This window comes from Pagrus pagrus, assembly GCF_965226575.1.
Source record: "Pagrus pagrus genome assembly, chromosome: 1".
NCBI lineage: Eukaryota > Metazoa > Chordata > Actinopteri > Spariformes > Sparidae > Pagrus > Pagrus pagrus.
In genome coordinates this window covers 10,673,578-10,686,655 of record NC_140185.1, presented here as the reverse complement: position 1 = coordinate 10,686,655, position 13,078 = coordinate 10,673,578, and the positions used below count along the sequence as shown (strand labels likewise).

Here is a 13,078-nt window from a genome sequence, read left to right as displayed (position 1 = left end):
TGATCTCATTAAGTTTCAAACAAGAGAAGTTAGAGAAAAAACAAACGGGAGTTTTAATGAGAAGGATCTCTGTGTGGAGGGTTAATGGCTGCTCTGCGCTATAATCCTGCAGAGACCAAATCAAGTGAACCCAAAATAGAAAGAGAAGAACTACCTCATGCAGTAAAACTTCCACATATATCATACAGATCCTCAGGCTCTGCTAGCTATCCCACAGTCTGGACTCAACACTACAGCGATACTTCTGGACTGTCAGAGTTGTTGGACCGTGGCCTGCTCCGTCAGAGGCACTTTTCTAAACCAGCCCTTCTAATACATGCGCATACTTTGTCCTCCAGTAATGTTTCACTGAAGTAAATCTAACTGAATCATTTGATTTTCATGATTATTTAGAAAATGTAAAAACTCTCCTGTATATAATTCTCTAAAAATATTTTGTGTATCATTTTTAAGATTTTATTTTGTTGAGCTCTTCAGTCTGGTACCAAGATACCTCACTCAACTCCTAGTCTCATATGTGCCAAGTCCTCAAATACGGCTCTGCTGGTTGTCCCAAAATCTAGGTAGGTGACTAACGGCGCCTGGGCCTTCGCTTTAAATGCCCCCAGACTCTGAAACAGCCTGCCCAACTACGTCAGGTTAAAAAACAATTATCAAATTGTGTTTTAAATTAGAAGGCAGCAGGTTGGTCAAGTCAATTTCCTGTTTTTCTTGGCTTAGTACTTATAGTTATAAATGTTGTCTGTCAATGTTTTGGCATTACCGATTTTTATGTTTTTAATTTGGTGTTGTGTATTTGCATCATTTCGACTCATCTGTACAGTATTTGATTTTACTTCACTGTACAAGCCCTTTGTAACCTTGTTAAGAAAGGTACTACACAATAAAGATCCTTATCCTTATTATTTGTTCTAATTTATTCATTTTAAATAATAATATGTGCTATGTCTGGAATAAGTGGAAACAGACACATTTTAGCGTTTCCAAGTGGTATTGCCGCCTCCGTCACAAAGACAAATGGATTGCTTCTGGAGACATGAGGCAGATAGAAATGGTCCCGGGCTGCACCAGTCGGGCTGGCAACATTTCTTCAGTTTCCTGCGGGATTTTGTGCCCGCTGGCAGACAGAATTGCATAGTGAAGTCGAGGTTTATAGGGAGCCAATCTAAATGCTGATGGTGTCCAGATTCCAGAGCAATTACATTTTGAAATCAACGTTTACTTTAAACAAAAGGATATCTGAGAACTGAGCACATTACTCCATAGTCAAGAGCAGTTTTGAATCAGTTGATGGTAAATTATTAAACATAATAACTTTAGAATCATTAATAATATAGTAATTGATGTCATGGTAGGTAATCATTGACCTATCAGCCTACAGAGAGGTGGTCAGTATGTTTAAGTCCAAAATGCACCACAACCTGAGCTCAGGCTCCACACCAGAGCAGGCCTGTGAGGAGCGGAAATAAGTTTGTGTCACCTTGGTCAACATTTGCAGCAGCAGCAGCAGCAGCAGAACTCTCCACTTTCTCTGGTGAGAAACTGTTTTTTTGTAGTGTGAATCTGAAAAAGTACATAAAGGATAAAAATAGCTTTTTTTGCTGCGACCAGCAGCTCTGTCGGCTGCTCCACTCATATTGCCCCATCCTTTGGAAGCTATAGATTTTGTCCTACGAGGCTGAAATTTGCCGTGGAGGTCAAGTGTGTGTGAAGGCGTTTGTTTATGTTCATGCTTTGGATAAAAGTGGGGGCGTAGCAATTGGAGGGGCCTACGCAAAAAGGCTCATTACTTCCAATGGGATTCACAGACTTGCAAGAGAAATGTGGAAAGGTTGGTCACGAGCCGAAGATCGGCCGATTCTGAACTGATGAACTGTTGGTGCCATGTGAGGTTGTGTGTGTGTGTGAATACATGAATGCATGCACAGACGTGGTCGCAGCTATTGTGTTTCAATAAAAGAAAAGAAACATGTTGACTACAGTGTTCACCACTTCACTGACTTGACTGCCTCGAGCTAATTTTGGAAATTGCTGCACTAAAAGAACCATCAGATGTATATTACAGCACTTTTAGAGCTGTTTGGATTGCTTCGGTAATAGAAAGGCTATTGTATCTTCTGGTCTTATCACAATAAATCAAGGACGTAGCATGTGAGGTCCGAAGACCAATAGCAATAAAACTGATGATTGATAATCAGCAAAAGCTAAGGTTCACTATTCAGCTGACTCATTGGTTTTATACTATGTAACAAAGATTCTGTAAGCGCTCGGCTCCTCTTTTCTGTAAATGCAGCAGCCCGAGCAGAATTACATTAGTGTCCCTAAAGGAAGGGAATTACAAAAGAGTATATTTCAAATCATTTGGATTATTCCTGATTGCTATTTGCTGCTGCACGCAGAAAAATGTTAGGGGATCACTTGAAATATGCACAGTGTAACTGCAACTGTGAAATGTGTTAGTTACTGATTATTCTGCCAATTATTTTCATGATTAATAGATTTCTTCTTCTTCTTTTATCCAAAACCCAAAGACTCTTCATTTACTGCCATAAATGACAAAGAAAGGCAGTAAATCCTCACGTTTAAGAGGCTGGAACCAGCTCAAAGTTCACATTCTCACTTGAAAAATGATTGAAACTATTAAATCATTATATAAATAGTTGGCAAATGAACGACTTTTGACTAATCAATTAATTGACTTATTGTTGCAGGTCTGAAATGTTTCCTCATAATTTTTACTCTCGGATGCCAAGATGAGGTCAGTTGTCACTGCTTTTGATCCGATCAGAGAAGGGAAAGTAATTTATCTTAAATAAATTTCAGATAACATAAGATGCTGAGACATGAACATAAAATGGAATGCAGACACATTTGTTAAAAATTGATAGATTTATAACACTTGTTCCTGGTCGGGTCAGTTCTTCCTCTGAGGTTACTGGGCCTGCTGGCTGAAGAGGAAAAGGGCAGTGTGTGTTTTTCCACTAAAAAAAGATTTGAGATAAGGATGTCACACAGGTGACAGAGATAATGGCGCAATAATGATTGCATTCCTGACAAATGATGTGTGCCGAGGGGAGGCGTGCACGGTGGCGTGGCCTCTGTGAGTATCAGCTGGCCACAGGAGGAAAGACCGGTCGGCTCTGCAGATCAGGACCTGCCTTATCACCACAGGACTGTCAATGGATGTCTGCATGTGTCGCCTTCTGCTGCTACAGTAGCTCCTTTCTCTCTAGACGACGACACGTGCAATAAAGCACATCAGGAGGGCCTGTGTGAGAATCTACTTCTACAGTGTGACTGGAAACATTTTCACCACCTCTTCTTTTAGTAGTGCTTCAATGCAGTGGTTCCTAAGGGACACCTTATTCTATCAAGTGACATATTTTGTGGATGTTTCATTTTATATTCAATGCATAAGAATAATCCAACAGAACACCTGATAAGCTGTCCAATGAACCCACATTGTGAACACTATTACTGCAGGAGGTTTGTGTGAACCGAGCGATTTGAATGAAGATTATAATCATTCATATTTAATAGCCTGATTCAGTGTTTTCTGAATGGTTTATAAAGCATTTCGTTGTTTTTTTTTTTTTACAGTGAAGTAACAATTAACTAAAGTTTAATAAACTATAAATTAATCATTTATTAATGATGGTTATCATAAAGCGTTACCTCAATGCTAGGCCACTGTTCTATTAGTGCTTTACTTGTTTTAACTGCGTACTTTTTTAAGTTTAATACTAAATAACGAATCCAAACTTTAAAAAACTATTTCATTTGGCTGAAATAAAAGGAATGCTGAGATAAAACATTTTCATACAACTTTTAAAATTGCAGCCCCTGTAAAACTTACATGTCCACAATAATGTTTATGTTTTATCAGTTTTGCTTCGTTAAATCTATCATCCGCACTACTCCTGCATTTTATGAACCCTAACGGAGACTTTTGAAAATGCTGCTGGCTCAGTTTTAGTTAAAAAAACAGGTTGCATTTAAATGTGAAGGAGCAGAAACAGAGACGTTGGAAACAGTAAAGCTCCCTGATCGGGTCTTAAGAGTCATGACATGTCCATCCCTGATTGGCCATGCCCATATCATGTGCTCCTTTTTCCAGAAGAAAATTCAACATGGATAACAAATTACAGGTGTTGTCTATGTTAGCATTCTACATTATATCTACTGCTTCCTACGAGCGAAGGAGGCAAGCCAGTATTCAAGCTAACTGCGACAGTTCCCATGAGGCCTGGAAGAACATGCTAGTAATGCTAGTGTAGGTCGGGACCCTCAGTTTGGGAACCGCTGCTACAACGCAGCCTCTCAGTCCCACTCTGTCTGTGCTGCAGCAAATGTCAGACGACTACTGCCAACAAAAAAAGCTCTGATTTGAGCTTCAGCAATCCTTTAACCAAGAACTGTCACCTAAAGTACCCAGCCAATTTGATCTCAACTGATCTCACAAACATTATTCTTTACCTGAAGTGCGCTGCAGACAAAAAAAAAACAAAACAAAGATTTGACCGACCATATTTAAAGTGAAGAAATTCTATTTATTTCACATCATTGAATCAAATCTATATCAATGAGAAAACTCTACCACCAGCTGAGCAAGCAACAGGTCAGGAGATGCATTATCTGTCATCATGATATGCCACACGCGCCCACACGCTCACGCACACACATGCACACACACAAACAGGTGCTCTAATGTTTCTAGATGAAGGCACATAAACCCATTGAAGGTCACAGTAAGGCAGATTCACAGCACTAAGGAGAAACCGTAGACCGTAGAAATTAGCAAAGGAACACTCAAGACTTCGACCGGTCTGCCGTATTAACGAATCTCTGTTTTCCGACTGTCCTGTCTTCCTCTGTCGGCAAGGAAGAGAGCAGGTGAGGGAGGGTGAGGATGGCTGAGAAACGGGAGGAAAAAGATGTTCAGGTGCAGTGCTGACAGACATCCCACCCCTGTTTTCCATGTGACCTTTTCCTCTGCAGGCAGGTAGTGAGAGTTTATCCTTGTCATTAGAAAACTAGCAGCGCTGAGAGAGAGAGAGAGTCCTTCCCAGTTTGTAATCCGCATTTCCCTTCAAAGTTCTTTGGCTTGCTTGCAATCAGCCAACCTTTAGACAGAACGCTTGACGGACGGAACAATTGGCAGTCCATAAATCAACATTATCATACGTCTCTGCAGACATACTGTCGGAAGTAAACAGTTGGGTTTTTTTTTTCCTTTCACTCGGACATGTAACTGTGGCGACACACAGTGTACCATCACTCACAGACAGCAGCAGTACAAACTCTGAGAGCTGTTTTTGCATCATTTAGAAACAGTAACACCATAATGTAAATCACAGTTTGTTCAAATGCCTTTCACACTACGGAAAGGACCAATCTGTACACACAGCAGCAGCAGCGGCAGCGGCAGCGGCAGCAGCAGCATTCCTTTGGATCACCAACAGACTGGATTTGATTTATCCACAAAGCACAAGTTACACGTAATACCCTGTTTCCAACCAGATACATTCTTGTGCAGAACAGCTCTGCTGTGCAGAGGTGCGACCACTCTGTTTTCACGTAAGGAATCTTGTCCCTGAGTCTTCAAACTACATCTGAATAATCCCACTGCACCCAAAATCCCCACCCTGTCCCACGAGCATCCACCTCTAACCACCTCTACAGACATTCAACTTGTAGGTGTGGGTTAAAGGGAGCTTCAGCCGCTTTCCTTGTAAATCGATGAGCTGAAATGCACACCCCCTGGCAGAAGGGCAAAGAATATGACACAGCGTCTGCCTCACACTCGCTCAGACGCGCACAACAACAGACATGTAGTCACATACAGTAGAGAGACTCTACACTGGCTCTGAACTAACGGCACACACACACATTTAACAACATACACAGCTTCAGTCTCTTGGCTCGGTCCGTCACAGAGAGATGTCTTAATGGCGTGTCAGTGTCAGGTGCAATGGTTGTGCAGGGCTTGTGTGTGTTTGCGCGTGTGTATTCGTGTGTGTACATATCTATAGGCAGTTCTGTTTGCGAGGACATCTATGGATGTGCGTGTCCCTGCGTTAAGTCAGGGCATATTCAAACGTCCCTTTCTCCAGCCCCTCGATACCGTCGGCCCAGTTGGAGGAAGGCATGCTGCTGTAGGGGTCCAGCAGGATCCGGAAACACCTTACTATGAGCAGCCCCAGGAACACCAGTAGCATCCCCACGAAGGCAAACGCTGTCTTCTGCTCCAGAGTCAGAGAGTGCGCCATCATGTCGTTTCCGCTCATGGCAGCAAGGGAGTGGTTGTAGTGGACGCTACACATGGTAAACCAACATCTAGGTGCCTCATCTCTCCTCTGATAGGGTCAGGCGTTTGGAAGCCTGCATGTTACCTGGGCAGAGATGACATGACGGCTTCAGGTTAGAGAATTCATTGAATCAACATGTTATCACATATAATGCACGCACTGCGCAGGCTGCGAGAAACAACGGCGCAGATATGAGAAACAATTTAAATGTTTTGAAAGGCGCTGACCATGAAGCACGAGGGGTTACAGGTTTCTATAAATAGCCTCTTTTGAATGTGGTATCAAACAGATGTCCGGAGACTTCGATCTTTCTCTCCCTCACTCTGCCCCTCTGGGAATTTTGCAGAAAATTACAAAAGGCAAACACGAACAGAAGAGTGAGGGAGACTGCAGGAAAACGGGTTCAAGGGATACGAGCCAATGCCATGGATACATTCCTTTAAGTCGGGCTGGAATTACAGTGTGTCGCAGTGCATAGCCAGCTGTTGAACATAGGCAAAGCGCGGAGGTGTCAATGCGAGCGCCTCGTCTCATGAAGATGTGACGCCACGTATGTTTGCTTTAGAAGAAAGGGCTCTCTACCTGTTGCGTGCCAGACACTGTCATTCCATTAGAGAGGAAAGCGGCGGCGATTGACCGAAACATGATCCCAGAGCTGGTGTGGTCACACAAGTGCATGCCTGCTCCTGTCATCCTCTTTCCTCCCAAATCTTTTTTAACATGAACACGAGCAGCAGGTGGCTCGTGTGAGAGGAAGGGAGGGGAGAGAGGGAGGGTACATACAGACGGGGACGGGGGGAATGAACAGACAGAATTGGGGAAGACAGACGAGAGGCGAAGAATGCTGAGGAGGACGCTGCACAAGTATGCATGGTGTGGGAGACAGCGAGGGAGGGTGAGGTAGGGTGAAAGAGAGAGACTGCATTGACAGATTCTCTAGCGAGGATGTCTCAGGGAGAAAAAGCAGGCGTCTCACCGTCATTATCGTTCCATCCTTACAGACCTGTTGCTGCCGTTTCTTGCGAGCAACTCCTCTTCCTCGGAGTCCTCAGACACGTATCCATTAATCCATCCATCGCTGGCGTTCTGGATGCGCTACGCTAGCCTCTCATCTAAACACAGAGCGAGAGAAAGAGGGAGAAACAGGGAGGCAGAGGGGGAGAGAGGCAGGATCAAGCTATGATATGTGTCTCTTCTCGGAGATACAGCTCCTCTCCTCATGCTCCCTTACTTGCTGCCTCCTACTCATTATCATTCTGTTTCTCTATCTCTCCCTCCAGAAGCACGCACGCTTGCTCCTGCTGCATGGCAACCACTTGTTAGTCTCACTCAGCTGCTCTGCTGCCTCACTCATTCACAACATTGCCCCCCCTCCTCCTCCTCCTCCTCCTCGGCAACACCAGGACGGATGCAGCAGCATAAACAAGCAATCCGCCTCTTCTTTTTCCTCCTCTCTTCATTCTCTCCCCTCCCCGGCTTATTTGGCTTTTCTAAAAATGACTCCGCCAAAATGTGACAGGAATACCACGGCTTAGCCAGGAGGGGAAATGCCGCCTCTCACCGCTCCCGGCCAGTAAATGCTGCTGCAAAGGTATTTTTGGTACAGCACAGCATTATCCTCCGAGCCTGGTTTGATGATGCGCTTTTAATTGGTGCAGTTTGCTGTGGTCAAATTGAATTAGACCCTACTGCCTAAAGGCTTCACGAACGCAAGCCCCCTCCCTGGGCACGGTGAAAGGAGAAGACACTGGTGTTTAAATAGATTTCACTGTAGAGAATGAAAAGCATCACTGTGAGGGAGAGAAACAGGCAGCAGGTCATGAGATCGCCCACTGTAACAGAATGCAGCAGTGAAGCGTCCGGCCATCTGTTTTGTTGTTATGCAGCGCAAATTCATATCAGCGATGTAGTTTCTGTCACAGTGGTGCAGTGACTCGGATCTAAGGATAAGGCATGCCATGAGGGAGGTGGTCAGCGTTACTTAAAAGTGGTAAAGATAGCTTCATTTTTCTTTCTGGGTTGTAAACAGCAGACAAATTCCCAGAGGTGAATTCCCTCCCTCACATCTACTTTTGCTTCACACTTTTATGCCTCTGCAGTGTCTTTTAAACTGTCCTTCTTCCTTGGATCAGCACGTACCTAGCCCTGCTGTGTTGTCAACACCGGGCTGTAACCGAGTAGGAACAGGTAGCGTGGCACCGCTGTGATTTGTCACCAGAGTCAGCCACTCATAAGCACCTTTTTATTTCAAGGACAGCACTTGCAAATTAGATGAGGAGATGTCACACTGTACAGACAATGCAATCTTTAGACGCCGCCTCATTGCACTCGTGTCAATTTAAAAGACAAGGTCGAAATGGAAAAGTATGGGGTCACAGCGCAATAGTGTGCGATCGTCAGTGATGAGGCCGAGCTGCAGACAGTGTGAACTGTCATTGTTATTAAACCATTGTGGTGAGTTTGCTGTTTCATAAGATCATTCATGTGAACATGAACAGAACATCAACAACTTACATGAGGACCTGTGCTGATATAGCATTAATCGTCACAGGTGGGAAGTAGCAAAGTACAAATACTTTGTAGATTTTTCAGGTATCTGTACTTTACTTGAGTATTTTGACATTTCCTCCCTACGTTTGAACACAAATATCTGAACTTTCTCCTCCTTACATTTTCAAAACAGGCTCGTTCCTTTAGTTTAAACGCATTTGAGGTTTGATTTTGTGTCCTTGCACGCTGCGTCGCCGCCTTCCCAACATCACAGGACTGATTTCAACATTCACCAGTACATATTGCCCACAGCAGACGTAGTGAGACAAAATGACGTAAGAAGACGGAAACAGGCAGAGAGGGAGTTTTTCCTAACGAGAGGGTCTAAGGACAGAGGCTGTCGCTCGCTGTATCGACGATGTAGCCCACTGAGGCAGCGTGATTGGGATTTTAGGCTATATTAATAAAACTGATTTGATTGGTTAGTGTCTCGTATCTGCAGAGACCCTGCAGCCCTCAGCCTGGATTTTCTCATTTTCTCACTTTGTTGCCGCTGGGGACGCTTTACCAACACAAAATGTGGCTACGTGACGTCCTGGGAATGAGACTCAACAATCAACTATCTTTGTGGTGCATTTAGGAACAGCTGGGACAAATACAACTGATTCTAACTTTTAAGTTTAATAGTCTTTGAATTATATGAATATGAGGTGAGTTTCAGTTAGCTTTGCACAGAAATGGCCGGAAGAAATGTCTTCAGAGGGAAACTTTTTACTTTGATACTTTGAGTACATTTCAGAGCCTGTACTTTATTACTTTTACTTGAGTAAAGAAGTTGATTCAGTACTTCTACGTTTACCACAGTCTGTTTTTACACAAGTATATGTACTTCTACTTGAGTAAAGACGGTGTTTACTTTTGCCACTTCTGTTTATCGTATCTGTCAATAGTCATAACAAGCAATTTAAGCTTTTACTTGAGTGCCAAGCTATGCCAACGTGCTTTGGACTCCTTTGTGTCTGGAAGAAGAACTGCTGAGACAGTCTAAACCTGTTGCATAAAGCATATTCGAATGCTGCCCAGTGTTCATAGGACATAAGGATAAAGATCGCTAGACTTTTTATCTCAGCAGCAAAACTGATATTGAGAACTATAAAACCATGATTCTGTGAACTGCTCTCACGGTATCCCCCTATAATGTTAATGAACTCTACACCACGCCCTTTTGTGATAATACAATCTGTACAAGACAGTATAAAGGCAGATGCAGTGAAATTACAAAGATTTTAGATACTTTATTCATCCTCCTCATTAGCCTGATTGCAGCAATTACTAATTCTCCGGAGGCTGACAACTTAATTAAATTTGCATGGTCTGTAAGTTAGACAAAACGATGGCATGACTTTTTTAGAGTAAATATAATAATCTACAGTATTATTATCAAACCTAGGAATGCAAATTCTATTCTAATTGATAGATGACTGCCTTGACAATCAATTATCGGTTAATCATTAATAATATCTGAAATATGTTGGATGTTTTCCAACAATGCAAAATCATAGAAAGCTGAATTAGGAGTTAAAAGATCAGATAAAGTAAATACAAAGTTACTTGAATTATGAACTAAATAACCCAAAAAAATGACTTCGTTTTAATAGCGGAGCTCTTCAACAGCTGGCCAACCAATTCCAGCCCATACTGAGGCGACTACATGGCTCAAATATAATAATATCAGTTTTTATAGAATATCTTTTGGTATTTTTTAAATAATAACTAGTATTTTAATTGCATACATTTTCCCATAACGGCATTTTGAGTTTTATGTTTATATAACTGATAAGTGTATTTGTAATTTGTAACAAGACACTGCAGTATACATCCTACATATTGCAGGTGATTGTACACATCATAGTGTGCAAAAAATAGAAATACTGCTGTAACTGCTCATAAGACTATTCACAGATGAACACAAACATTTTGGCATCTCTCTTTGGAAAATTCAGAGTTATTTTGTGGTTTTCACACCATAAATAAACAAAACATTTCAAGTGGAAATGGACAACTTTTCCTGTAGAGTCGCAACACAAGACAATTGTGACTTTATTCATTTATTTAGTAATAATTGCCGACGTTAGAAACAGACAGAAATAGTGCCAGTCAGCCTTCATTTATATGGGAGATGTCGTGCTCGATGGCAGTGATAACACAGTTAAAGTGAGGTTTAAGGGGAACCAATTTTTAAACGCCAATGGTGTCATTATTCTACAGCCATTATGTTGTGCAATCAACATTTACTTCATGATGCAAAGTTAAAGCTAAAAAACGCTTGTTAATCATGAGTTTCCAATGTGACTTTATTGTTGGTTGAAAAAGGGTGAAGTAACTTTTCTGACTGTGTCTTTGTTCGGTGTGTTGTAAAAACAACTTCATGTTTCTTCAAGTAAATGATATTTCAGTTTGCAAGGAAGAGGATCTTTTAGTAACTACTTTGAAAAATCATATCTAACGGCCTAGTCTGGTTCTGCCAAAAAAAAAAATTATATTATAAATCTGACTTTAAACTTTTGTCAGTGCTGTGCAGAGAGTCACACTCCCATTTAACTTTATGTGGGAGGCTTTAACATTAACTCAATGCAACTCAGTGCGAACTGTTCGTTCTTTGTAAGGGAACTGAAGTTATGAAGTTATATTTCAGCTGTCTTGACATGAATTGAGCAACACTAATCTGTTGGATGTATGCTAGCCATCAAGGCAGTGTACTGTCACTTTATTGACCTGATTTTTTATTGACAGAGTAAAATATGTACTGTACATAAAGTTAAAGGTTAACTTCACAGCTATGCTACAGGTCAACCTTATCCATGCTGTAATTAAAACTTGTTGCAATCTGTCCTTCATCACACCTGACTTATCAGTGGAACCTGTTCCTGGATGGAGGGACATGTATTTACTTCCAGGTGTAAGGTTGCACCATTTGTTGAATTTATGGCTATAACATGCAACCCAAAATATCAGTATATGAATAAGACACTTTCCCATAGCATAGCAAACATCTGGGCCAGAGAAGCTCACCTGAAGATGTACTGAAGATTCTGATGCTGATGCATTTAAAATCACTTTTTGGACTCTGCAGATCTGGTGTGAATTAACTGTAACGTGTGGCTTTACAATATCTACATTTCCCCCCTATTATCAGTACTGTACCCTTAAGCCTCACACTTAAAAAGACTTGCTTTGAATTATTGCTAATGTACACATGTATGCTAGGTGTGTAAATGATACTATTGTGCAGCATAGGACTACAGTTTAAACACCATTATCAAAAGGTACAAAAACTTTTTGGCCTTAAAGGATAAATTCCCCCCAAAACATCCAGTCCTTATCTACCCACAGCTCGTGCAGACAGGATGTGCATTAGTGCTTTTAGCTTAGCAGCTCCAGTGAAGATTTGAGGAGATGTGTGGAGGAAACAAGTCCCCATCTACTTCCCTTGTTTAGGAGATTCTGCAAGAAGGCTGCCTATCTGTGAAGCTCCAGACATGTTTTGTGGACTACAAAACTTCACCCAAACTTCCATCTGCATGAAGGCGAGATGGTGACTAAAGTTTCATCTTTTGTTCCTGTTCCTTTAAAGGTCAAACAGTTCTTGTCCTCATATGTCAAAAAACTTTGTCAAAGTTTTTTGTTTTACAGGAATTCAATCAACTTTATGTGATACTGAAAATTGTTTTTGTTTTGTTGTGGCTGTGGAATCTGCTGCACAGGCCTGCTGAGCAGATTCTCTACAAATGTTGAAGCATATTGTATAGAGAAAATGAAATTATTCTTCCAGCAGAGCAAAAGTGCATCAATCAATAGTTTCAGGAATGATGAATTGGCTTGGCTCATTCTGCACTCTATCATTAGCATAACAACATTCAGGGACTTACTGCTTCTAGCAGATACTTCAGATGCTCTGGCTTTGTCTTGTGCATCAGTCAGACTGCTTTAGTGGGCTGCATATGTCTTGATTTTGTTTTCTAGGTCTTGGTTCAGCTCAGAAGCACGAATATGGATCCATCAGAGGGGTCACTCTCTGCGCACAGTTACACATTGGCTCACTTGCTAAACCCTGAAAGTGTCCACTCACCTCAGATCAATCATGTGCACAATCTTTTAAAAATGCTCCCATTATATTTGCGCTTGTTCCTCGACTGTGATCTTCTCTATTCACCCAAGCTGCCTAGCAACATCTCCCAAATCTCGCAGTGGAGGTGAACCCTGTGCTACACCCTCCAGGG

General features: G+C 41.9%; 1 protein-coding gene across 5 annotated transcripts; it reads right to left on the bottom strand.

Annotated features, from left to right (window-relative positions):
• Window positions 1-4,529: 4,529 nt before the first annotated feature.
• ctxn2 (cortexin 2) lies at window positions 4,530-13,017 on the bottom strand. Of its 5 annotated transcripts, none has more exons than XM_084363134.1 (3): window positions 12,928-13,017; window positions 7,285-7,420; window positions 4,530-6,392 (listed from the first exon to the last, which is right to left on the bottom strand). In XM_084363134.1, the coding sequence occupies exon 3, from the start codon at window positions 6,321-6,323 to the stop codon at window positions 6,078-6,080; it is 246 nt and encodes an 81-aa protein (XP_084219260.1). In that variant the 5' UTR covers window positions 6,324-6,392; window positions 7,285-7,420; window positions 12,928-13,017; the 3' UTR covers window positions 4,530-6,077. The 5 variants fall into 5 exon arrangements, with proteins under 5 accessions (XP_084219260.1, XP_084219261.1, XP_084219262.1 ...); XM_084363135.1 differs by lacking the exon at window positions 12,928-13,017 and adding an exon at window positions 12,728-12,921; XM_084363136.1 differs by lacking the exon at window positions 7,285-7,420 and having other exon boundaries at window positions 12,928-12,990.
• Window positions 13,018-13,078: the final 61 nt, after the last annotated feature.